Source organism: Myotis yumanensis, unplaced genomic scaffold (assembly GCF_028538775.1).
Source record: "Myotis yumanensis isolate MYYU_CA2020_CCGP unplaced genomic scaffold, mMyoYum1.0.hap1 SCAF_19, whole genome shotgun sequence".
Classification (NCBI taxonomy): Eukaryota; Metazoa; Chordata; class Mammalia; order Chiroptera; family Vespertilionidae; genus Myotis; species Myotis yumanensis.
The window spans coordinates 9,302,344-9,326,188 of record NW_027223770.1 but is presented as its reverse complement, the minus strand read 5'-3'; the positions used below and the strand labels follow the sequence as shown (position 1 = coordinate 9,326,188).

The following is a 23,845-nucleotide window of genomic DNA, read 5'->3' as shown; positions in this document are numbered from 1 at the left end:
CATTAATATTTGACAATTTGTCAATTCTGAACTAATCTCTTGATCAGTGGAAAAATTTATTCTAACCTGCTCCTATAAGACTACAAAGCAATTCTATAATTATCCGTAAAATTTTGTCCCTGAATTCTCTTTCTTTTTTTGGTTAGATGATCCTTGCTAAAAATCACTGTTGTAAAAGAAGCACTAGGCTTTCACCAGAAGAAAACAAAGCAGGGGTTCCTGCGAGGAAGCAGCATCGCTCACCTCTCATCAGGGAACAGCCTGCCCTTCTGGTCTGATGCACCACATGGGGAACAGCCCACCTCGGCAAAAACTGGACACTGGGTTTTAAGCAGCAAAGCCGTCTGAAACACAAAACCATCATCATGTCTTAAAGTGCTTACGTCAGTTATCTGGATGGTACCAGAGCCAAACTTAGAATTATCACTTAAATCATCTTTTTGCAATCCTAGTCTGCCCTCTTTCACTAAAAAATGCTTTGCTAGTTAGACCATTTAACATCATTTTAATCAATGCTGGAATGGAACATATTTATATTGGTTACCGATAGCCACCAAGAACTCAGAAGACGAAATATCATGGCAGGATCTCAGTAGCATTGTAGATTAGCACTTATATAGCTGACCAGCAATTAGTATTTGCTAAAAGATTGCAGTAAATAATTTAGTCAAACAAATAAAATGTTTTCCTTTAATGTTTCAGTTTACTTTTAAGACACGATGTTTTTCTTCATTCCATTGTTAGTTCCCTTGGCTTCTGAGAGACATGGTTATATTTATTCTGCCTTCAGCAAATGCACATGGCTGCAGAGCAGTGCACGCGGGCACACCAAGCATCGTACCTGACTGGTATAGAGTACCAGCTGCACTAGCTGAGGCATCAGGGCGTCGGCCATGACCAGAGTCTGCAAATTTGGATGCATCAGGGAAGTCAGTAGCACTGGAAGAAGGTGACCAAGCATGGTAGCTTTAGTAACTTGTTCCAAGCCTTTTAACCTACAAAAAATGTCAAGAAAATGCACTGCTTATGTAATCCCCCAGCATGTGAAAAAGCAACTGACATCATCTTTATCTGACAAATTCTCTTGAATTAGTGAAGCACTTATAGTTGACAGCAATTTAATTCACAAATTTCCCATCTTCTACTACTAAGAGAGGAAACAGAAATCTCAATAGATTTCCTCTTCAGCCTATGATTTTGCACACACACAAAATGTTTACATGGTGAATTTCATAGCACCTCTGAAGCGCTTTATAAATGGGTCTTCTAGCCCTGACCGGTTTGGCTCAATGGATGGAGCGTGGGCCTGCAGACTCAAGGGTCCCGGGTTCCGTTCCCGTCAAGGGCATGTACCTTGGTTGTGGGCACATCCCCAGTAGGTGGTGTGCAGGAGGCAGCTGATCAATGTTTCTAACTCTCTGTCCCTCTCTCTTCCTCTCTGTAAAAAATCAATAAAATATATTTTTAAAAAAGAAATAAATGGGTCTCCTAGGTAGGCAAATGGCTATTCTAGGTAACTACCATCTGCAGAGCTCCCTTGGCTCTGGGGCTGCCCTGAGTCTCTGACAGCAAGAAAATGAGTGGCTATACCACCAGTTCACCTGCCCACAGAAGTAATCCCCACTTTTGCCTAGAGAAACTGGCTCGTGTGGGGTACAGAGGCAGGCAGATTTTTCATTTGACTTTAAAGTCACCTCCCCCCATTTTACTGAGATCTAATTGACATATAAAATTGTATACATTTAAAGTGAACAATGTAATGACTTGACATATCTGTATATTGTTAAATAATTACCTAGGCACAGTCTTTATTTTTAAAGAATTTGCAATGCCTTTTTTTTTAAAAAAAAAATATTTTTATTGAGTTCAGAGAGGAAGGGAGAGGGAGAGAGAAATAGAAATATCAATGATGAGAGAGAGTCACTGATTCTCCTGCACACCCCCAACTGGGACCGAGCCCGCAACCCGGGCAATGTGCCCTTGACCAGAATCAAACCTGGGACCCTTCAGTCTGCAGGCCATTGCTCTATCCACTGAGCCAAACCAGCTAGGGCACCTACTCATATTCTTAACATCCTAATCTTCTGCTAGAAGAATTAAGATATGTGACTTACCCAAAGAAAGATGTGGGTTAGGTAAGTTCTCTAAGACTACTTAGGATATTGGGATTGGAACCAGAAACAGAGCTCAGATCTCCCAGGCTCTCAGACTGTATCTCCTCCCAGGGCTGATCTATACCACTTGCCAACAGTGGACCTTACCTGCCTTAACAAGCCCAAATGCAACACTGTTCTCAGTTCCAACCTGCCCTCCTACTCCCTGGGAGAGGCTCAGAAACAGGGGCGTGGGGACAGATGGGAGCCTGAAGGAAACGTTACACTGCAGGCTTGTTCTAGAGCAGCATCTCTAACGTTAAAACCATCAACACGCATGGTATGTAAGTCATCTTTAACAGCAAACCACAGCAGAATTTTTAATGGGGAGTACTGAGAAAAGGCTTTATTCCTGGGAATGAGACGTTCATCCTATATATAGGTCACTCCTATGTCTGGAGCAGTAAAATCTGAGATATCCTGTCGGTGTTATCCTTTGCATAGCAGTTAATTGTTGGCATCACTAAGTCACTGCTACCTCCCTAAGGTACTTATCATGAGAAACTAAGTGCACATGGTGCTGAGCTCGGGACTAATGAAGGTACAAGACCCGAAGGTCAGAGATGATGCTGCCCCCACAGCCTTGCTACCCTCAGTTCATGACTGTTAGCCCAATCATACCTATAAGCACCATCACTGAGATCTAATTGACATATAAAATTGTATGAATTTAAAGTGAACAATGTAATGACTTGACATATCTGTATATTGTGAAATGATTACCTAGACACATTCTTTTCTTTTTTTAAGAATTTGCAATGCCTCTTTTTAAAAAAAAAAAAAAAAATATTTTTATTGAGTTCAGAGAGGAAGGGAGAGGGAGGGAGAAATAGAAACATCAACGATGAGAGAGAATCACTGATTAGCTGCCTCCTGCACACACCCAACTGGGGATCGAGCCCACAACCTGGGCAATGTGCCCTTGACCGGAATCGAACTCTTTACCATTAAAGAGTTCTTTTGCACTTGGCTTTGAAACACCTGCCCTTTCAACTTATTCTCACAAAAACCCTGTATACTAACTGAATATCTGATAAAAGATTTCACTTTCATAAGCAAGTAGTTCTTCCTGAAGGGCAGCAGGCCACAGTTCACAATCCTTTTCCTCACCTCTGCTCACGGTCAGGTATGTCACTATTTATGAGGGCGGTTGTGACCTGCTGTAGCATTTCCAACACTTCATCACATCCAGTCAGGATCTGGGTGGCAAGAGCCAGAATACTGACCTTGAGCTCCTAGGTAGAAAATACCATAGTGTTATTTTTAAGCTTTGTATGAACATGCACTCACAATGACAACATGAAATGACATATTTTATGATGCATTTCCAAATTAAATAATGAGGTGGCCAGAATAAGCCCAAAGCAGTAAGTTCCGCTAGAATGGGAAGTGGCAATTTGATTAGGAAGGCTAAGGTCGGGAGTGCTGACAGAAATAGGCAGTATTTCCTGGGGGGAGGGGCGGGGGGGGACGCGAGTCCCCAGGAGAAAGGCATTTCTCCCATCCCCTCCAGCACAAGGGAGCTCCCGGTGGCCAGCCCAGAAAGTGTCCCGTGGAAGAGTGCCTTGGGTAGTGTGAGGATAGCTAAAGAGAAAAACAGAACAGTAAAAGGCGCATGTAGAGGCGGTGAGTAAAATGAGACAAAACACAACATTCTGAAACAGTACAAGTGACCTTTTCACTTAATGTTTTAAACCATTACACTTGAGCTAAAAATTAAAGTAGCAGGCTATTAAACATTAAAAATAATTATTAGAGAGTTCATGGGGGTACAAACACTAAAAAATGTAAGAAACACTAATTAAGGTCATAGGAATGTTTAGTTTACAATTATTTTCTATTAAAAAAATACAACCAAACTAACCCATTAGATGAAATCTGTGTTTTTTATTTTTCCCAGAAATACTAAACAACCCAGTCTATTCTGCCTTTACCAAGATTATTTCTTTCCATGGGTTAAGAATTTATAAAATTTAGCCTTTCAAATAGAAAACACTGGTTTTCATTGTTGGAATTTTGTGGGGTCTTTTTCTTTCTTTTTTGGTGTTATTAAGAGAAAGAGAATTCTGAACTGACCAGACGAGATAAAGCGCCGTTTAAGTGGTACTGACCATCTGAGCCGTCATCTGCTGACTGCACACCTGGCGGTAGCACAGTGCCAGGTATTTTACATGTCTCGTCTCTAATGCTCACAGCAACCTTACAACAGAGATGTTATTGTCCTTTTCTACTGATTAGGAAACTAAGGCAAGAGAAGGTAATGAATAGTATCAGCAAGTTAAATGATTTATTCATGCATTTCTGCCTATTTAAAAACTGATTATATAATGAGATAAACTCATAAATATGAACTAGCATGTGTATGATTTACATAGTACATATACATCAAGGAGTAAGAAAAGGGCAAAGTGTAATGAATTTTATCTTTAACTATGGCTTCCTTGGTTAATTTTTCAGTGTGTTTGGTCAACACTTTAGGGAAGAAGCAATTTTTTACTGATTTCTCTAATTGTCCCACAAAGATGAAATTCTGAAGAACAATGCAAATACAGCCTTGAGCATCTGTCAAAATTTTAACGCTATTAAAAATTGTTGGACTGTTATAAATTGCCATGTGCAAACAAATTATTGAATTTACACAGAAGCTAACTTAAAAGTAATTACTGAAAAAGAAACCAACTATATAAGGTTCAAAATTATTCAATATGAAGATAGTGAGAAAATTATCATCTATTTAAAGTTATTTGAATAAAAGAGAAAATAATAAACCGGCCAAAATGTCAAAGTTGTTTAAAATGTTATGCCCCTGGATTTACTTATATTTATTTATATATATATATATATATATATATATATATATATATATATATATATATAAAACTTTCAGGTGCATATGAGATCACTTGTAAGAGCCATATTTCATAGTTCTTTAAAAAAAGATAAAAATGAACAAAGACATGAAAAGACTGACAGGAGCACATGGAATGACACATTATGAGAGTGTCACAAATATGGTAACCACTGTGCAATGACATAAAATCTGTGAAATGAGTGGCCCAATAAAACCTCTCACAAAAATATAAGCCACATGGTGAAATCCGACATCATAATACACAGAGATTTAGCCAATTAAGCTGTGCTTTACGTGCTGGGTAGAAAGCATCGTTAGAATAAAGCTTGGTGTTTACCTGTACCTTCAATGTCTCTCCCTGCAAGGAGTTGTCACTGTCATCATTCTCATCAGGTTTAATCAAAATAGTGTTACTGAGAAGGTGGTTCTGAACTGCCATCAGATAACGCAGGCAGGAGGATGCAGCCTTCAATACAAATAAGGGCATTTAAATGATCTAGATCTACTGAAAGAAGGGATCATGTGATCCACATGTTTTTAAAACATTTCCACAAGGGAAGCAAAAGAGAGAGTACAGAAAACAGACTAAGTTAGTTTCTCAGGTGATTTTTTCCACTTGGCTTTTGACACAGAATTTAATACATTTACCATGACTTTCTGCCTTCTGATAATTCTCACTAATCACTCACATACTTGAATTTTTGCCTCTTAATAATTTTCTTCCCCACCCTCCTTCCCCTCCATTGAGAAGACTCTACCAAAACCTTTAAAAGAATTTTGGTTAACAGTCTCACTAAAACACTGGCAGTTTAGAAAACAATGCTAAATTTCAAATTAACTGGGAAGAAATCCTATTTTAAACAAAACAAAAACAAGACACTTAGAGCAGGAGGCATCATCTTTAGAGAAAGTATTTCAAGAGCATTTGTCTAATTCTACATTTCCAGGACAAGCACAGCCAACCATGGACCTTCATCAATTATGTCCACCCTGTATGCACATACCTCAACACAGGAAAATGAAAACAGAAACACTGGGTTCAATTTCACTTTAATTAAAAACATTTTTACTGAGATCTGGTCAAGATGGTGGAGTAGGTGGATACTGCACTCACCTCCTCCCATGACATCAAAATTACAACTAAATTCTAGAACAATCAAACTGGATAAATACATTTTTACTTACAGGCACAGTTGAAAGGAGCTTTTGAAAATCATCTTTAGAGACAGTTTGGCACTTGGTGATTAAGATACAGGATTCTCGTACAACAATCTTCAGAATGTAGTGTAAAAGTTCATCATTTAGTCTTTAAATGCAGGAAAAATGTAACAATAAGATACTGATGGTTTAGTAATAAAATGATACATTTTATACAACTGGCATAAGATGATAATAGAAGATTCAAAGCTAATTTGGTCTGGAAGCAAATCATCTTACTAATGATACTAACAGCTGGGTATATTATCTAAATCAAACTAATAGCAACAAAATGGTATCCAAGCACCTAATCCAAGTATCTTATAAACAGCAAAAAAACCCAACACCTTTCTCCCTCACCAGTTCTAACCACACCCTCACCCTCTCACAAACCAGCAATTTGGAAAACAATGCTAAATTTCCCTAGGCCCAAGTTACATCACTGATAAAACTGAAACGTGCTAAATGGCAACTGTTATTGTCTTACGACTGATCTACGGTTTAAACTTTAACGTGCTAGCTATACTAGATATTATAGGAGACTAAAGTTGATCACATTTAAGTGTAAATTAATTACTGAGAAAAACACAAAGAAAGAGCTAGCAGTGACTAAGATAACTGGTGTCACCTGTAATGATCATCGTCCTCGCTGCCAAATCGGTTGTTCTGAAGCTGCTCAGCTAAATTGGTCAGGATCACATCCCGCAGCTGGGAGAGGCCACTGTTTCTCTCTCCTAACACAGAACAAAGCTCCATAAACAACCCTGGTACTTACACTTAGAAAAGGATGTTATTTTTAAAGAAAGTTTTTTAACGAGCAGACTGTCGATAACCTAGCACCCAACACCTGTACTTACCTTACACAAGCAAGGGACAAGAACACATCACAGCCAATGTGACTTATTTAACTGGTGCATCCTGATTTAAGTGGAGTTACCCCATTGATATATCACAAAGTGTGACTTCTAACTCCTTAAATTAATGTTGCTTATAAATGTAGTGTCTTCGGCATGATGAATTTTGTTGTTCAGTCTAACTTTGAAGTTACATTTTTAAAAAATATATTTGTATTGATTTCAGAGAGGAAGGGAGAGGGAGACAGAGATAGAAACATCAATGATGAGAGAGAATCATTGACTGGCGGCCTCCTGCACACCCACTACTGGGAATTGAGCCTGCAACCCAGGCATGTGCCCTTGACCAGAATCGAACTTGGGACCCTTCAGTCCGCAGGCCGACGCTCTGTCCACTGAGCCAAACCAGCTAGGGCTGAAGTTGTATTTTAATATGTGGGAAAAAACTGGCTTAGAAGTCCCCAAGAAGTCATTATCTTTAATGTTCCTTAAAAATCTACAAGCAGGTACAGTTTCTAAGCCGAGGAGAGAGAAAGGTTTATAGAGTTTGAAGGTACATAAAACATGGTTCCTGTTTCCGATCCAGTTGAAGGGTTGGCATATGTGTAGATACATTTTAAAAATTAATGCTGACTAACAGATATGAAGGAAAAAAATCTATTATCTTACTATCCAGCTGTTTCCTTAGGGACAAAAAAAAGGATGGTAGTTCAAGGATAATTAAAGAATAATTCTCACCTTCTGTTAAGACCAGCTTAAGTAAGTTATTGATTTCAGTTTCACCTGGGTACAAGATATTTAAACCAGAGCTGAAATGACAGAAAAGTCAAATGCTTTTAGACAAATATTCTAGAAAACCCAAACTCTATTTAAACTTTTATTTTTATAAACATGCCAGTTTGGTTACATAACACTCTGAGGGACAGTTCATCACTAAAAAGCAGCTGAATCTAAATTCACATTGTGATATAGTCCACTGATGGTTTCCCTATCTTTCTCTTGTCTGTGAGTTACCAAAATGATAACTTCAATGAGGCCAGATGCAGAACTAGTTAAAGAGAATTGCGCTATAAAAAAAAATCAATGGAGTCAAACCTGCTATATATGCAGACTGTGCCCTCCAAAATAGCTTTTGAGAAGGGGACTTTCTAATTCTCAGCTTTTCCCAAGAATGGTATTGCAAATAGCACCAGAATTTTTTTTCTTTTTTTTATGAGATTTAACATGTAATAAGTATACATGTTAAACGTTAACCTATGTATATACCCATGAAAGCACCACTACCATCAAGATAGTGAAAGGTAATAACCATTAGCCCCAGAAGCTGTCTTGTGGTACAAGATTTTAATTTTTGTCTTAATGGTCTCAACAAAAAGAGACCCAAAGCATGATCTACTGTGGAAGGAAAAATTGCCCTTACCCTTTGCTCACCCCTGTCACATGGTACTTCCAGACCAAGCACTTAGTTCTCTCTTGGTCACTAAATTATATTTGGTCATAATAAGGCTATAATCCTGGATAAAAGCTCATTGTACTAATGTGTATATTAAATCATAATAGACAATGGTCCATAACTCTGCCCTCTTGACTAACAACGTTTTAAGTAGATTTTTAAAAGGTTAACATGTTGAGCACTTAACTTTGTGTCAGGCCTTATCTTATTAAAATCTCGCAAACCTATTTTTATGCTCATTTTATAATGGAGGAAAGAGAAGACTTAAGGTTATAGCCAGTAAATGGCAGAGCAAAGACTAGAACCCAGGTCTGCCTGTAGCCAAAGCCGGCTTCTTAACCACCCTGCCACACTTTCTCCCAAGTGAGATAAGCATCCACTTATAAACCATCAAAACATCCACTTAATGGGTTTTTTTGTGTCTTTTTTTTTGTAAGATCCAATGATGACATTAGGTACACAGATGGCGTAGGTCCTCTGGGAGTGGGGCCATAGCCTCTGTCCAGCTGAATTATCCTCTGTTCACGAGGTTCTGATGGATGGGATGGGGGAAGAGATGTCTATGCTACCAGCTGGCCAGGAAGATCATGATGCAATGCAAGGGAAGCATTTTGAAGAGAGCGCTATGGAAATTACTTGCTGATTACCTGATGGCAAGGCAGACTTCCTTCTGAATTTCAAGGCAAATTTGATCTTTTGGTGCCATCAACAGCTGCCAAAGAAGCAATCCTGACCGTCGAATAATGTCTCGATTCCTTTCAGTTTGTGGGCTGAAGAAAAATTTAAATACCACCTACAGAAACATAAAGGGCATATCTAAAAGGGTTCATTCTACTGGGGATAAAATTATCCCTCTGGAGAGAGTACATGTAGATATTCTTATGAATAGATTTTTAACCACAATCTCTTCTATTGTGTAATGGTATAATTACAGTAAATATTGTATATACATAGATCAGTGACAATGAACTACATATAGCAATACTCCATTAACTGCTGTGCAATGAATATGATGATAATCCTAGTTATATTATTAGAATGTGGTAAGATGAAAAACAGGAATGTTACTAAATTTTCTTCTGGTAGAAATTAGCTGGCTGAAGCCAAGGTATGTGTTTCTTTTTTTCTCTAATATCTTATTTATCTCAAAACAGTGTGTTTACCTGAAAGACAACAAGAATGCAGCGTATGATACAGGTGTCTCCATTAACCATGGCCTTCTCCATAATGTCACAAATACTGCTGAGATGGTGAGCTTCGATCGGATGCTGTTTGCCCAGGACACTTGTGATTGGAAGGTTTGGGTTGGTAGCAAGAAGATTGAGTTGGTGTATGCACATCGCACCAACGTGGTGCAATAATTGGTTTATAACCTCATTCGTGGTTATAGCCTCTTCTAGAAAATAAAAAGGAAACTCAGTGAGGAAAGACATCTCTGTGGGCAGTCCCCACAGAGCAGTCTTTTGACTTACAAAAGGTGTGCGCGCACGCGCGCACACACACACACACACACGCACACACACGCACGCACGCTCACGAAGAGAGTATCTTGGTTCCAGTCGCTTCAGCTACTGTTAGAGAATCTTTCTCCCTGACAAAGTCCTGGGGTGAAAACACTTGGGAATTTCCTTTTTTTTTTAGAGCATAAGTAGCTACCACCCTTTCTATATCTTAACAACTGGCTAAATGCTTTGCATGCATTACCTTACAACATCATTATAAACTTAGACTATTTTAGCCTCATTTTGTAAAGGAGTAAATCAAGAGTCAGGGGGGTTAAGTAACTCACCCTAGGTCACAAAGCTAATGAGTGGTAAAGCTGAGACTTGAATTCAGGCCATCTCAACTCAGAGCCCATGCTGGTAATCATCCTAATAAAATCTCTCCATCTTCTATGGCTCCTCTATGGTAGAACTCACCATCTCTCCCTGATTCAGAAATATCTCCTCCCACAATACCTCAACATTTTTACCTCATTTAGTCACCACAGCCTAAATAGCCTTTGATCCAACCTTGTGAGGGTTGACAAGCATCTTATATAATAACAAATTCAAGGAATGGAGGTGAAAATTCAAATAGGCAAAGTACCCCCCCCCCAAAAAAAAAGATTGCTTTTTTTCTGCTAAAACAGCTGAAATAAACTGCCTAAAAAGAACAAGAAAGCAGGTAATCTTGGAGAGGCAGCCCTGGGTGGGGGAACCTTACAGCTGCAAAAGGGTTGTGGGCACTGGGAACTATGAGAAAAAGACTCAAAGAAACTGAAGAGAAGGTAAACTTTGCTAAAACTAAACTTTTTGATTTCGTGTTAATCCTAACACCAGACTGGGGCCCACTGATTCTGTGTCTTCTGAGTCCCTGATCTTACAACAATAGAATTCAAGTTCATACTATTAGTCTTTACTGAGAATGCTGCGGGCATGTGTTTTCCCCAAGCTCTGCTCCGAATCAAGTCAGCCCCCTCTGGCCGCAAAGATGCTGGTTTACACAATCTTCCCCAACCTGGTGGAATCACTGAGCTGATCAAGCTTGAGGTGAGAGATGGGAGCATCCCAGCTAAGAACACCACAGACTTCCACTGTTCTAACCCAGAGTTCAGGTTTGTTTTTGTTCTTGTTTTTTTTTTAATGGATACCCACTTCTCAATTTGGTGTATGCCTTTGTCAATTTCCAGAGCCTAGAAATAGTTGTTTTTGATTCTTTGTCAGTTTTATCATTGCTTTATGGGGGGATAATTTGCTGAGCTACTCACCCCTGCAAACCACTAGAGCTGACTTCAATGCCAGGAGATTGTAAGCACTTATTAACTTAATGTTGCTTCCTGGCAGTGACACCTCCCCACGACAACATGCCTCTCACTAGGGACCACCTCCTTCCCTTTCCAGAAGAGGAGCAGAGGAGACAGGGGCCTGGTACAGAGCCCAATTCCTCCTCCATGGACGGGAAATGCCCAGAACGCATGAAGTCACCACCTTCTTCAGTCGAGCACAAACGGTGGTTTTGTGTGTTGGCTGCTCCACTGTCCTGTCAGCCAACAGGAGGAAAAGCAGCACTAAAAGCACCCAAATCCAGAGGAGTGGGAAACCACGCCAATAAACACATTTTGAGGAAAAATTAACTTAATATTAAGAATCTTAATATTAAGAAATATAAAGATCCTTTATTGATAATTCTATCTAATTATAAGCTTATGTACAAGTAAGTTATCAATATAAAATATTATAATAGCATATAATCCCATGCCAAGTACAAATAAAGAAGCAATTTTTGTGCCAAAGTTCTGACGAATGCAGAAGAAACGTAATTTTCCTGTAAAAACGTCTATGGACTACCTCAAAAACTCTATTATTTATAAACTTATTTCCTTAATCATAAACCAATCAGATAGCAAGGATAGATTTCTAAGTTCCAAGAGGGAAGGCTGTTGACCCATTTTGTTGCCTGGGCCATGTTCTCACTTCCTCATGCTGCTGTACTCTATTTCTTAAGGAAAATCTCTTCCTGTAAGACTGAGCGCACCTCACCTCTGGGCTCGGTGATGATGTGGCTGACTCCGAGTCTCTGGCAGACGTAATGGAAGGCCTGGTTCCCAGGATTACACCACTGATCGATATAGTCATTCGAGCAGGTCCACAGCATGTTGTTTACTGTATCGTAACAGGCACCTATAAAAACAGCATTCTTTATTCAACTGTCATGTCATCCCCTGCTGTATACAAAGTTCTCATAAGCACTGCCAAAGAATGGAAAGGCAAGGGTTCTCCCCAATGCTGACAATCCACACCTACTACCATATATTTACTTGGCAAAGCATTAGACTGGGGCTCAACAAAAAAGCAGGATTCAATTTCTACTTTGCTTAACTCCTATGTGAAAATCGAATAAGTCTCATGGAAGAGACAGCTCTCAGTAACTGACTTATATGTGACCTTTTTAATTCCCAAAAAGACCTAAAAGGCTTACATTAAAACCCAGATATAATAGGACTAGTTAACATAATACCCAATAAAAGCCTTAGTAACTAAGCCCAAAACTTAAGATATGAGCTTCCTAGGAGCCAAGGTAAAGAGAAAAATATTACATAATGCTCATTTTCGAACAATAAGAAGTATACCAATTCCTCACAGGAAATAAACCTTTTAATTGCATGAACTTTAAAGAGTTTGTTATAGGCATCATTACACAACCTAATGGACAGTATCTGCAACAGCAATTTATGCAGAGGAATTTCACATGGCAATTTCTTATATTAACCCCCATTAAACAGTATTATAAAAAAATCTTTCCTTCAAGGAAACTGGAATACCACAGGAAATTGGCAAGATTTTTGAGAGAGACTGCTAAAACTCTGAATTTTCCAAGGAGATGTGGGCATTTAGTTCTTACCCAATCCTGGTACAAGAGCACCACGGCCCAGTGAGCTTCCAGCAGCATCTATGAGATCGGCTCGACTTGTGAACTGACCATCCGAAATATTATACACCAAGCTTGAAGCTAGGACTTTGGAAACAAACATTAAGTTGTTTAATAAGCCTTAAAATGGTGGTCTGTCTACTTTCAAAGTTTAAATTTGAGACTCTTAGCCAGACTTGCATAAAAATCACCCCTTTTTGTTGTCTATTGATGGTAACAATGAGGAGACAGAATACACACATTAAGACCACGAAAAGAAAACTGTGACAAAATATCTTCCTAAATAGTGAACCATATTTTTGAAAGTGGTTTTTAAATGGCCACTTTTGCATAAAGGCTTTTTTCAATATAGATTAGCAAAAGGAGTTGTGATCATTAAATCACAAGGTAACATCTGTCCTTCCAAGCAGGGACTCTAAAACTTGGAGACGCTTTGGCCTTTTCCCTTAACGCTGGATAATGTAGTGACGACAAGCATGGGCTCTAGGTGTCTGGGTTTGAATTACAGCTCTACCACTTCTGTGTGATCCTGGGAAATTTACTAAACCTCTCAGTTTCCTCATGTGCAAGTGGAGATAATAAAAGTACCAATCTTATACAGTTCTTGTGAAGAATAAATAAGTTAAAATATGTCCAGGATCTATACCAGCTCATATGCACTAGCTGCTATTGATACTACTTTCTCCCCTGCTTTCAAACATAAAATTCGAGCCCTGTCACTTGAGCTTGTTTTTCTTGTTCCCATCACCCTAGGAATCCAGATCCTCATCATGCCTGACATGAGCTATAATCTAAACTGTGCCCTTTGTTTCTGTTCTATTTTCTACTGTTCCGTCCTGCACAGCAACAAAATGGTCTTCCACAAATCTTTTTCATTGTACCATGCATATGTTCAACATGCATATGCCTTTCCCCCCACTTGGCCAGTTATATGAACAATATCCGTTTTTCACAACTGAAACTCAAGAACTCATTTAGTCCCTCCCTTCTACCCCACCCCTCAATGACCCTTTCTTTCTGATTCCACAGCACTATTATCGGCTCCCCACAGTCCAGGCACTGATACACCATCGCATAGCATTTTCCAGTTGCTTCTCACAACTACATCATTTCTCCCAACCTGACTATGAGCTCCTCAAGGCTAGCATCACTTCTTGCTGAGTAGCCCCCTCAGTGACCAATGTGGAACAGGACACAGAAGGAATTTCAGTATTTATTGATTTGTTGGTCTAAAATAGACTACCTGTGTAAGCTATATCCTAGCGAAAAAAATAGCACAGTGAAGACCTCCTTTAATCAAATGGGGCCAATTTCAATTGAGAGAAAAAGCCATGTCAAGGAGACTAAAAAGAGTTTCATAAAACTAATAATAGTCAATAAAAAGACAACCCAATTTTAAAATGTCCAAAGGACTTGAATAGGTATTTCTCCAAAGAAGATAAACAAATGGCCAATAAGCACAAGAAAAGATGTTCAACATCATTAGTCATTAGGGAAATACAAATCAAAACCATAATGAGATACACTTCATACCCACTAGGATGGCTATAATAAAATAAAATAAAAAAGGAAAGTAACGAATGTCGGTAAGGATGTAGGGAAATTGGAGCCATTGCACATTGCTGATGAAATGGAAAATAGTGAAGTCCCCTTGGGAAACAGTTTGGCAGTCCCTCCAAAGGGTAACCATACAATTACCATTTAACCCAGAATTCAACTCCAAAGTATAAACCCAAGAGAAATAAAAACATGTCCACACAAAAACCTGTACATGAATGTTAGCATTGTTCAAAATAGCCAGAAAGCATAAACAACCCAAATGTCAACAAAGTTGGCAACAAAATAGAAGAAATGTCAAAAATGAAATTCACTTACTTTTTAAAGACGACAAACCACTTGTTCCACCAAAAAGAGACCGGGTAGCAGAGCTGCCTGATCCTCCCGGAGGTGGGACTAGCATCACCAAGTAGGTGCCACAGGTATATATGGGCGTCTTCCGAAGCATTTTTAGAGGTAGCCCACAGCTAGTATTTGCTGATGAAAAGAATGAAAGTGGTGAGTAGAAATATTTTAGACACATTAATTTGGTTAGCAAAACAGATCAGAGGATAAGAAGGGGTCTCCAGATTCATACAAGAAAATACTCAGATTCATAAAATAGAACAGGAAGTAACAAGCTAAGGAAAAAATAATGATCTTCTGGTTCCCTGGCCTGGCCTCAATCAAGCCTTCTGAGACTTGTGGAAATAAAACAGTACCCTTCTTAAATTCTCATATAAACTCATAAGTATTTGACAGTCTCATAATGAATTAATTACAAATGTTTTCTCTTCCTAACATTTCAATATATAAAAGAATTAAAGCATACAATTGCATAAAATTCATTAAACATATTAATCCAGATCAATTTTTCTACCCTTATTTTTTTACTACAGTTGATGATTTGGTATAAATTTATATAGTTGGTATGTAATTTGTAAACTCTTCAAGAATAATGGTTCTTAATCTTTTCTGGGCTATAGATAACCTCAAAAATGTGATGAAAATCATGATGGATACATACGGTATTTAAAACTGTGAGGGAGATTGTTTATCCCACCCAGTTAAGAACTCCTGCTTTAAAAGTACAGAACAGTGTGCTTAGTAGGTGACCTTTTATTAAGAATAGGAGGAAAATAAGAACACAAATTTGTCTTTACTTTTATTTGCCTAAAGAACTCTGTAAAGATTAAAATTAATATAGTTACTTATAGGGGGCAGGTTGGGGGCAAAATATAGAATGCACCAAGATTTCTCTACATATAACTTTTTATGTTGTTCAAATTCTATAAATGTATCATTCATTCTAAAATATTAAAGTACAAACACTAAATGAAATTCTAGAAAAAGCCATCTCTGCTGTGGGAAGTTTGCCTCTTACTTGCTTGGTCAAGATTGTATTTGGTGAAGACAATGTTAAATATGAGCTTTTTACATTTACGAAGCATATGCTAAACATAAAATCAATTAATGAGAAGGTGTTTATAGTTAAAGATAAAGCTGTTTTAAATTATTACAGATTCATGTTAATTCATATCCATAGCCAACAACATGTATTAGCTTGGAATTTTTTTTTAAAAGGGCAATGATTGGAAAGAGACAAAAAGGTGAATTATGTAAAGAGAAGTGCTTTCATATGGTGCACTGTATGTGATCAATAAAAAGTATTGCCTGGGGAGCATTTGAGGTCTTGCTCCCTGGCAAAAGTCGTCAGTCTGGCTCAAGCAGACTTACAAAATTAAAATATATATATATATTGCCTGGATCCCACAAGCAGCTCTCACTAATTATACAGCAAGCCAAGAAAAGACATGGAGGAAATTTCATGCATATTACTAAGTGAAAGAAGCTAATCTGAAAACTCTACATACTGTATGACTCCAACTATATGACATTCTGGAAAAGGAAAAACTATGAAGATAATTAAAGAAATCAGGGGTGGCCAGTATACCATCTGCTGCAGGATATTGATGAGGGAGGCTATGCATGTGCCGGGGCAGGCGGGATATGGGAAATATCAGGCCCTTCCTCTCAAGCTTGCTATGAACCTAAAACTGCTCTAAAAAATAATCTGAAATTATAGATATCTAGCTGAATGGAGCTATCCCAGCTAACAGGTGGTAAGCGAAGGGCAGCATACCTGCTTGATCCTCCTTCAGTGTGTTGGAAATAGTGGAGCCAGTGAGGGCGGCCAGCGTAGCGGATGGGGAAGCTCTGTAGCGGGAAAGTCTGCTCAGAAGCATCTCGTTAATGCTTTTCGCAGACTCACCCTCTTTTCTCATTAGAATTGTGCGTTCCTGAAGTGGACTGGCCACATACACACCATTTTCAACCTAATATTTAAAGAAAAACAGGTCATCTGTCATTTCTTAAATGATATCTGTTTCCATGTAGTTAGCAAATTTCTATTTGAGAATTACATTATCTAGTTGCGCAAAACCATTTCCAAAAATTGTACCTGAGTAGGGGTAAACCTCAAAACCTAAGTGCTCCACAGAAACTACTGAGAACAAAGGGAAAGCCATGCAAAGTTTGAGAGCTTTCATTCTTTTTTTTTTTTTTGAGAGCTTTCATTCTTCATAATAGCCCAGTTTCTAAAAGTAATGAAACGAGTTTAATAAATTCTACAAAAGGTCATAGATTACAATTCCTTATATTGAATTCCTCAGGCAGCTCTTACTAATTACAAGCATCTGAGAGGTACAAGTACACTGAGAAGAAAACAAATCAGTTTTTCATTTACTATTAATATGCAATACAACTAGGAGGGTAATGTCTTCTTGAAATCGAATTAGTGGCTAAAACCCAAACTCTGCATTAACAGCAGTTAACATTAGCCCCAGCTGCTTGGGCACTGGAAGAGCAGTCCTAAGAAAGGCAGACTTTGTTTGCTAAAAATAAATGCCAACATCAACTGGATCCTTGCTGGTGCTTGGCAGGTCCTCATTCATCACTTGATTATTCCCCTGCAAAATCCCTGGAGTGGTGATTTCAAAATTCCTTTACCAATTTTGAGCTTGACTTTAAGCAGACCACTTGGCAGTCTTTATTGCTAAAAAGATCCAGACCACTTACTGTAAGCTGCTCACACTCATCTCTATTCTAACTCAAGAATCTTTGTTTTCAGCCTCATTATTGTTCCTTTCCTCTTAATTCAGAGGAAGAAGCACTTCACCTCATGTTATTTAAGGTTAAGTCTCCCACCTCTGCCTCCTCTCTAACTGTTCCCTTAATTCTGTCTGCTCCTTCATTTCTAGTGTCTCCCTATTAACTTACTGGTTTCAAATATTCACAGGTTTCTAGATCTTAAACACAAACTTGGTGGCCCATGGAAATACCATCCCTTTTCTCCACTTCCATTTGCTGTCCAATTTCTCACATACATCTCCTGCAGCTTCTGCATCCCACACCCGCTTCCAGACCTAGGCTCCTAGATCTGGCTGGAGTCTCAGAAACTGGTGCCACCAATAAAGGTGGCACGGCTGGCCTGCAGCTGTGGGGTACAGAGATAAGAGCAAATAGGAGTACAAAGTGGCAAGGCTTATAAGGAGCAAATAAAAAGCACAGCAATCCAAAGTGAAAATTTGGTAACAGAAGAGGCAAGAGAAAGCAAGCAAACTCAGGAGCGTAGGCTGGAAGGAGCTGTGCAGAGTAGCACCTACTGTGTGCTAGGCAGTGTTCTAGGACCTAGGGACACAGCAGTACACAAAAGAGACCAAAATCCCTACCCTCCTGGCGCTGACATTCTAGGCAAGGGAGACAGTGAAGAAATAAGCAAATAACGGGTAATAATAAGAGTCATGAAGAAAAATAAACCAGGGCAAAAGCTATACAAGGAGACATGATTTTATTTTACATGAAATATGTTATACAGGTTAAAAAAAATCATTGATGTTTCTGATAAGGTGATATTTGAGCAGAGACCGAAAAAGTGAGAGAATATGCCATGTGGTTATCTGTAGGGTTCCAGCACAAAGGTCCCTCGATGGGAGCACACTGGGTATTCTGGCATGTCAGCAAAGAGGCCAGTTGTGGCTAGAGTGGCATGAGAGCAGGGAGTGTGGTCGGTGGGGAGAGTGGTAGGTGAAGAGGGGTAAAATCATGCAGCACCTTTACAGAGGCAGTAAGATTTGAGATACACTTTGAAGGTAGAGCAGGAACATCTGCTGACTGGACATAGAATTTGGGAAGGAAAAAAAGCGGAACCAAGAGTGACACCAAAGGTCTCTGGCCAGCACTGGAAGGTCACAGATGCCATTAACTGAAATGGGAAAACCCATGGGAGGGGCAGGAAAAGTCCTATGGGGTGTCCCACAGGCAAATGAAAACAATTCCAAGAATGTGGGAGTGATAAACCACATTAAAACTCCTAAAAGGTCAAGTCAAATGAAGAGTTGACCTTGAATTTATTAATGAGGAAGTCCCTGGTGAATTTGAGAAGAGCTGTTTTGGTGGTGTGATAAGGATACAAGACTGAATAAAGTGGGTTCAAGATGGACTAGAGAGGAACGAACATAAAAACAGTAAGAATAACTCTTCGAAGAGCATTGCTGCAAAGGGACACCAGAAATAGGGGAGTGGAGGCGGGTAGGGTCAAGAGAGTTGTTTTTTAAAGACAAGATATCCTCTAACGCAGCAGTCGCCAAACTTATGGACCTCATGGACCAGACCACCAGTTGGCGACCACTGCTCTAACATATTTGTATGATGTACTAAATGGTCCACTGAGAGAGGAAAGCTGCTAATATAGGAGGACAAAAGCAGAAAGAATCAGCCTCCCTACCCCAACTTTCAATACACAGCAGGTAGCAAATACAGCCTTTTTTTGTACTAAACAATGTCACTTGGAAATCAATCTACTTCAGTCTATGCAGATCTGCCTCATACTTTTTAATGGCTACATAGTGTTCCATGATGTGAAAGTATCATAGGCAGTAAGCCAGATAGCTATGTTTAGCTTCTTAAGTCAGCATTTTAGAAGCTTCTAAACTAGTGGTATTTAAAAATGTTCATTTAATGAGGAAAAAATTCAAACATATGCAAAAATAGAGTGTAGTATAATGAACCTCCATATACCCATCATCCAGATTCAACTATAATCTAAATATTGCCACACCTGTTTAACTTATCTGCCTCTTTTGTTGCTCATGCATCTTAAAACATATCCCAGACATCATGTAATTCCACTTCTGAATATTTTCTACACATCTCTCAAAACAGATATTTTCTCATAGAACCACAATACCATTATTATACTTTAAAAATAAATTAAGAGTCCTGGCTGGTGTAGTTCAGTTAGTTGTTTGAGCATCATCCTGTGCACTAAAAGGTCACTAGTTTGATTCCTGGTCAGAGCGCATGCCCAGGTTGTGGGTCAATCCCCAGATGGGGCGTGTATGGGAGGCACCCAATCAATGTTTCTCTCTTTCCCTCTCCCTTTCTCTTTCTCTAAAATCAATAAAAACATATTTTTTAAAAAATTAAGAATAACCCCATGGTTTCATCAAATACTCACTTTATATTCAAATTCCAAATTGTCTCCAAAGGTGTGTGGTGTTTTTGTTTTTTTAAATTTACAGTTTGTTTGTTTGACAGACTCCAAAGATAATTCAAAGGTTGTTCTTTTCATCTACAGCAGGCTCCTTCTTCCCCAACTTTTTATTTCATGCCCCAGGAAGAGGCTATTTTAGTTGCTCTGTTTCCTCCAGGGCAGTTATGGGCTTTTGATTGTATAACTATACATCTAAAAATATCTTTATGTTGTCTTTACACTTGACTGATACTTTGGTTGTTGACTAATGACTTCTAGGTTGGAAATCAATTTCCCTCAAAATTTTGAAAGCCCTGCTCCATTTTTATATCCAGTAATACTATTGAATAGATGGTGCTTTTCTAACTCTATATCATTTGTATAAGATTTTATTTTATTTCTGGAAGCCTTGGAATCCTCTCTTTATACTTGATAATCTGAAGTTTCAAGTAAGCACACAAGAGATACTGCCCAGAGCTAGGGAACAAGAAATAAAGGCTTAATTATAAGCTACAAACACAACTGAAAGAGGAATTAAAATGAATGAAATAAAGCCTGGCCACGTGGCTCAGTGGTTGGGCATCAACCTATGAGCCAAGAGGTCATGGTTGGATTCCTGGTCAGGGCACATGCTGGGGTTGCTGGTTCAATCACCAGTGGTGGTGGTGGGGGGGGGGGTGGGGGGGGGCGCAGGAAGCAGCCAATCAACGATTCTCTCTCATCATTGATGTTTCTCTCTCTTTCTCCCTCTCCCTTCCTCTCTGAAATCAATAAAAATACATATTTTTTAAAAATAAATGAAGTAAACACATTAGAAAGAATAAGAAAAGAGTAAAAACTAAGCCGAAGCCTCATCTATCACAGCAAAAAGAAATCAATATACAATATATGGAGTTCATAGTCAAGAAACAGCAGTGTAAGCCATTTACTTGGAGATACAAAGAACAAAAAACTGAAACCAGCGCTGGCAGGGGATGGGGTAAAGGACTCTCACTTCTCAGTATGAATCTGGATATGCTACCCAAAGTTTTAATCCATGCACACGTACTTCTTTGAATAGAGTTTTTTCTTTTAATTTAACAAAAGCATGTCAAGGAAAGAGAGAATTCTTCAATGTGTTCCCATTTCACTTAGGATAAAAACCTAAGTCCTTTAACCAGCTAGTAAGTCTGTTTAAAAACAAGCAAAACAAAACAAAACAGATTTTCTGACAATTTAATTCTGAACACCGGTTCAAGCAGTACAATCTCTAGCAGATCAATGCAAACTTTCACTCTGGCAGAGACATTTGACAAGAAAAGATCATGATTAGAGAATACTGAGAAACTAGTTGGAAAAGAATGTCTGGTGAAAGGCTACTAGACTCCTGACTGACTAACTGTTAGCTGGCAGGATGGATGACTGGTTTGCCAAGTTTTAACACTATTAAAATTCATTAGAAAATGGCTTCAATGTTTGTTTTATTTTTAGGAATGCTAATTTCTTCCCAGAAGGAGGCTGTAAATCACATCATGAATAAAGGTTTGGTCACAGACATGGCTTGAGCAATTTTTCCTTTATAAGTCTTTGCAAATACAACCTAGATAAGTACTGTCCAATAGAACTGTCTTCGATGATTGAAATGTTCTATGTCTTCGCTGTTCGATATGGTGACCACTAGCCAGTCACAATGGCTACTGAGTACTATAAATGTGGTTAATGCAACTGAGCAACTAAAGTTTTAAATTTATTTAATTCTGATTAATACAGATTTAAACAGCCAGGTGTGGCTACAGGCTACCACATTGGATAGTGCAGATCTGCCGTGGCCCCCGGCCTCTTCTTGCTCCAAGCTCTCCTCTCTGCAGCCCAGCCACTCTCTCTGCATTCCAGCCACTCTAGCTCACTGTCATTTCCTGAAACATGCATGCTCGCTCCTGCCACAGAACCTTTGCACTTGTGGTCTCCTCTTCCTTGAATGTTCCCTACCCTACTACTGAACTTCTTCATCTGCTTAACTACAACTTTTTCTTCACTGCCTAAAATTATCTTACCTACTTATTTGCTCACTTGTTTATAGTTTTTGTCTTTTTCTTTTCTTTTTTTCTTTCCATCATCACTATCCCAACCCACCCAACCAGCCAGAATACAAGCTCCATTTGAGCAAGGATCCTATCCACCATGCCCCACACTGAATTCCCACCATCCATATAAAATACTGCCTGGCTCTCAGTAGGCAGCCTGTTAATAGCTAATGAATAAATAATTGTCTTCTCACAATTTTAATTGTCATCTTTTTTAGGGACTTTCAAACCTATCAATAGACCCAATCTTATTATTGCAATTTAGTTCCACATTTCCAACAAGCCCCCTGAGCATTTCTACTTAAAAACTCCACAATTTACACATTAACTACTGTTATCTCCATTCTCTTGCCAAATTGGCCTTCAGAAAGCTAGGCTTTATTTGGCCATACAACTCCAAACAAAGAAACCTTCAAAGATATCCCAGAGAAAAATCAATTTTGAGGCAAGAGTGAACACATTGTACATACTCCAAGTTTCTTAGGTCCTTTGTCAACCAATATGAAAAGAAAGCAAACAGAAATATCTCTAAACACACGAAGTGAGAAAGTAAAACTTACCACAAGTTCAAAAATGTCCATGAAGACAGAATGTCCCTTAGGTGTTTTCTCATTCAGGCTGGCAGGAGACCAGATCCAATAGAAGTAAGTACCATCTGAAGAAAGGTGCACGGTGCTCATAGTGCTGCCAACAGGGAGATGATTAGCTGGCATTGGTACCATCTGGCATACCTGGACACAAACAGAAGGAAAACTTCATCAGTGTGACAAAAATTCTGATTAATTCTATCAGTTCATCATTAATATTATTAATTCCAAGATGAGAATTCAATAAGCTTTCTGGGCAAAATAAACCTGATATTTATCTCTAAGAATAATATATGAAAATTACATGACAAAAACATAAAAGTTCATACAACTAGCCATGCAACAGATAAAAAGATTCTTGAGATTAATTCAAATTACATTTTTAAAAATTTATTTACTAAACATTTTGACTCTGCTATGTGTGTTTTATCAAACATTTATTAAAGACAAAGTTTCAGAAAAATAGTACTTCCTGAAATGTTCTTAGTAAATAAATTTAAGACTATTAATTATATTTAAAATATATGAACTATATCTTATTCATCTTTATGTCCTCAGCACCTAATTCAAAGTCTAGCTCAAAGTTATTTAATAAATATGGAAGGAAGAAAAAAAGAAAAAGAAAAAGGAAGGCAAAAGGGAAAGCAGAGAATAGGGAGAAGGGGGAAAGAGAAAAAAGTTTTTAAAAAAATGAAGGCACATGCAAGATCCTAACTTAGCACATGAGGGCTATTGAAATTCACCAAGTCCATCAGGAGGAAACAGACAAACACCAATACTCTATATTAGACATGAAGGCATGTATTTCTAATACTACCTAGTAAACATCCTTTGGTTTCAGCATAACGAATAGTTTTGCAACATTTCACATTAAATGTGAAGTTACATACTAATTTTTACTGCCAGAGAAAAGCATTTAATATGAGAGAAAACTAAGAAAACTGCTGACTTGGTTTTTTAAAAATCCCAGAGTAGGAGCCGAACTGAAAATCCCAAAATAAACATAATTAGAGAAGATCAGATGCCTTCAGGGTACAGTAAGAACAATTTTCAGTTGCTCCACCTCTGCGTGAGTCACTAGTTTTCCTAAGATTACTTTTGAACCCTGAACTAATTTCATATGAATTTTTTCCAGATCTGTTTTGTCTACGTCAAAAGTTAAAGTCATTTAATTGCTGTAACCACACTTTGAAACTTATTGAGCCAGA

The 23,845-nt window shown here is 38.4% G+C and overlaps 1 protein-coding gene across 7 annotated transcripts in view; it reads right to left on the bottom strand.

The window, feature by feature from the left end:
* The window catches only part of HECTD4 (HECT domain E3 ubiquitin protein ligase 4), a 154,194-nt gene that overhangs the window by 78,526 nt on the left and 51,823 nt on the right, over window positions 1–23,845 (bottom strand). For 3 of the 7 annotated variants that reach the window (XM_070399372.1, XM_070399375.1, XM_070399373.1), the window contains exons 7-20: window positions 22,611–22,781; window positions 16,598–16,790; window positions 14,794–14,952; window positions 12,892–13,005; window positions 12,030–12,170; window positions 9,672–9,904; window positions 9,156–9,301; window positions 7,794–7,864; window positions 6,830–6,935; window positions 6,190–6,310; window positions 5,342–5,470; window positions 3,264–3,388; window positions 842–995; window positions 244–344 (exon numbers count right to left, since the gene is read on the bottom strand). In XM_070399372.1, coding sequence (XP_070255473.1) covers window positions 244–344; window positions 842–995; window positions 3,264–3,388; window positions 5,342–5,470; window positions 6,190–6,310; window positions 6,830–6,935; window positions 7,794–7,864; window positions 9,156–9,301; window positions 9,672–9,904; window positions 12,030–12,170; window positions 12,892–13,005; window positions 14,794–14,952; window positions 16,598–16,790; window positions 22,611–22,781 — 1,964 coding nt within the window. The remainder of the gene's footprint in view (window positions 1–243; window positions 345–841; window positions 996–3,263; window positions 3,389–5,341; window positions 5,471–6,189; window positions 6,311–6,829; window positions 6,936–7,793; window positions 7,865–9,155; window positions 9,302–9,671; window positions 9,905–12,029; window positions 12,171–12,891; window positions 13,006–14,793; window positions 14,953–16,597; window positions 16,791–22,610; window positions 22,782–23,845) is intronic. The other 4 variants (XM_070399374.1, XM_070399376.1, XM_070399377.1 and 1 more) reach the window with 2 other exon arrangements.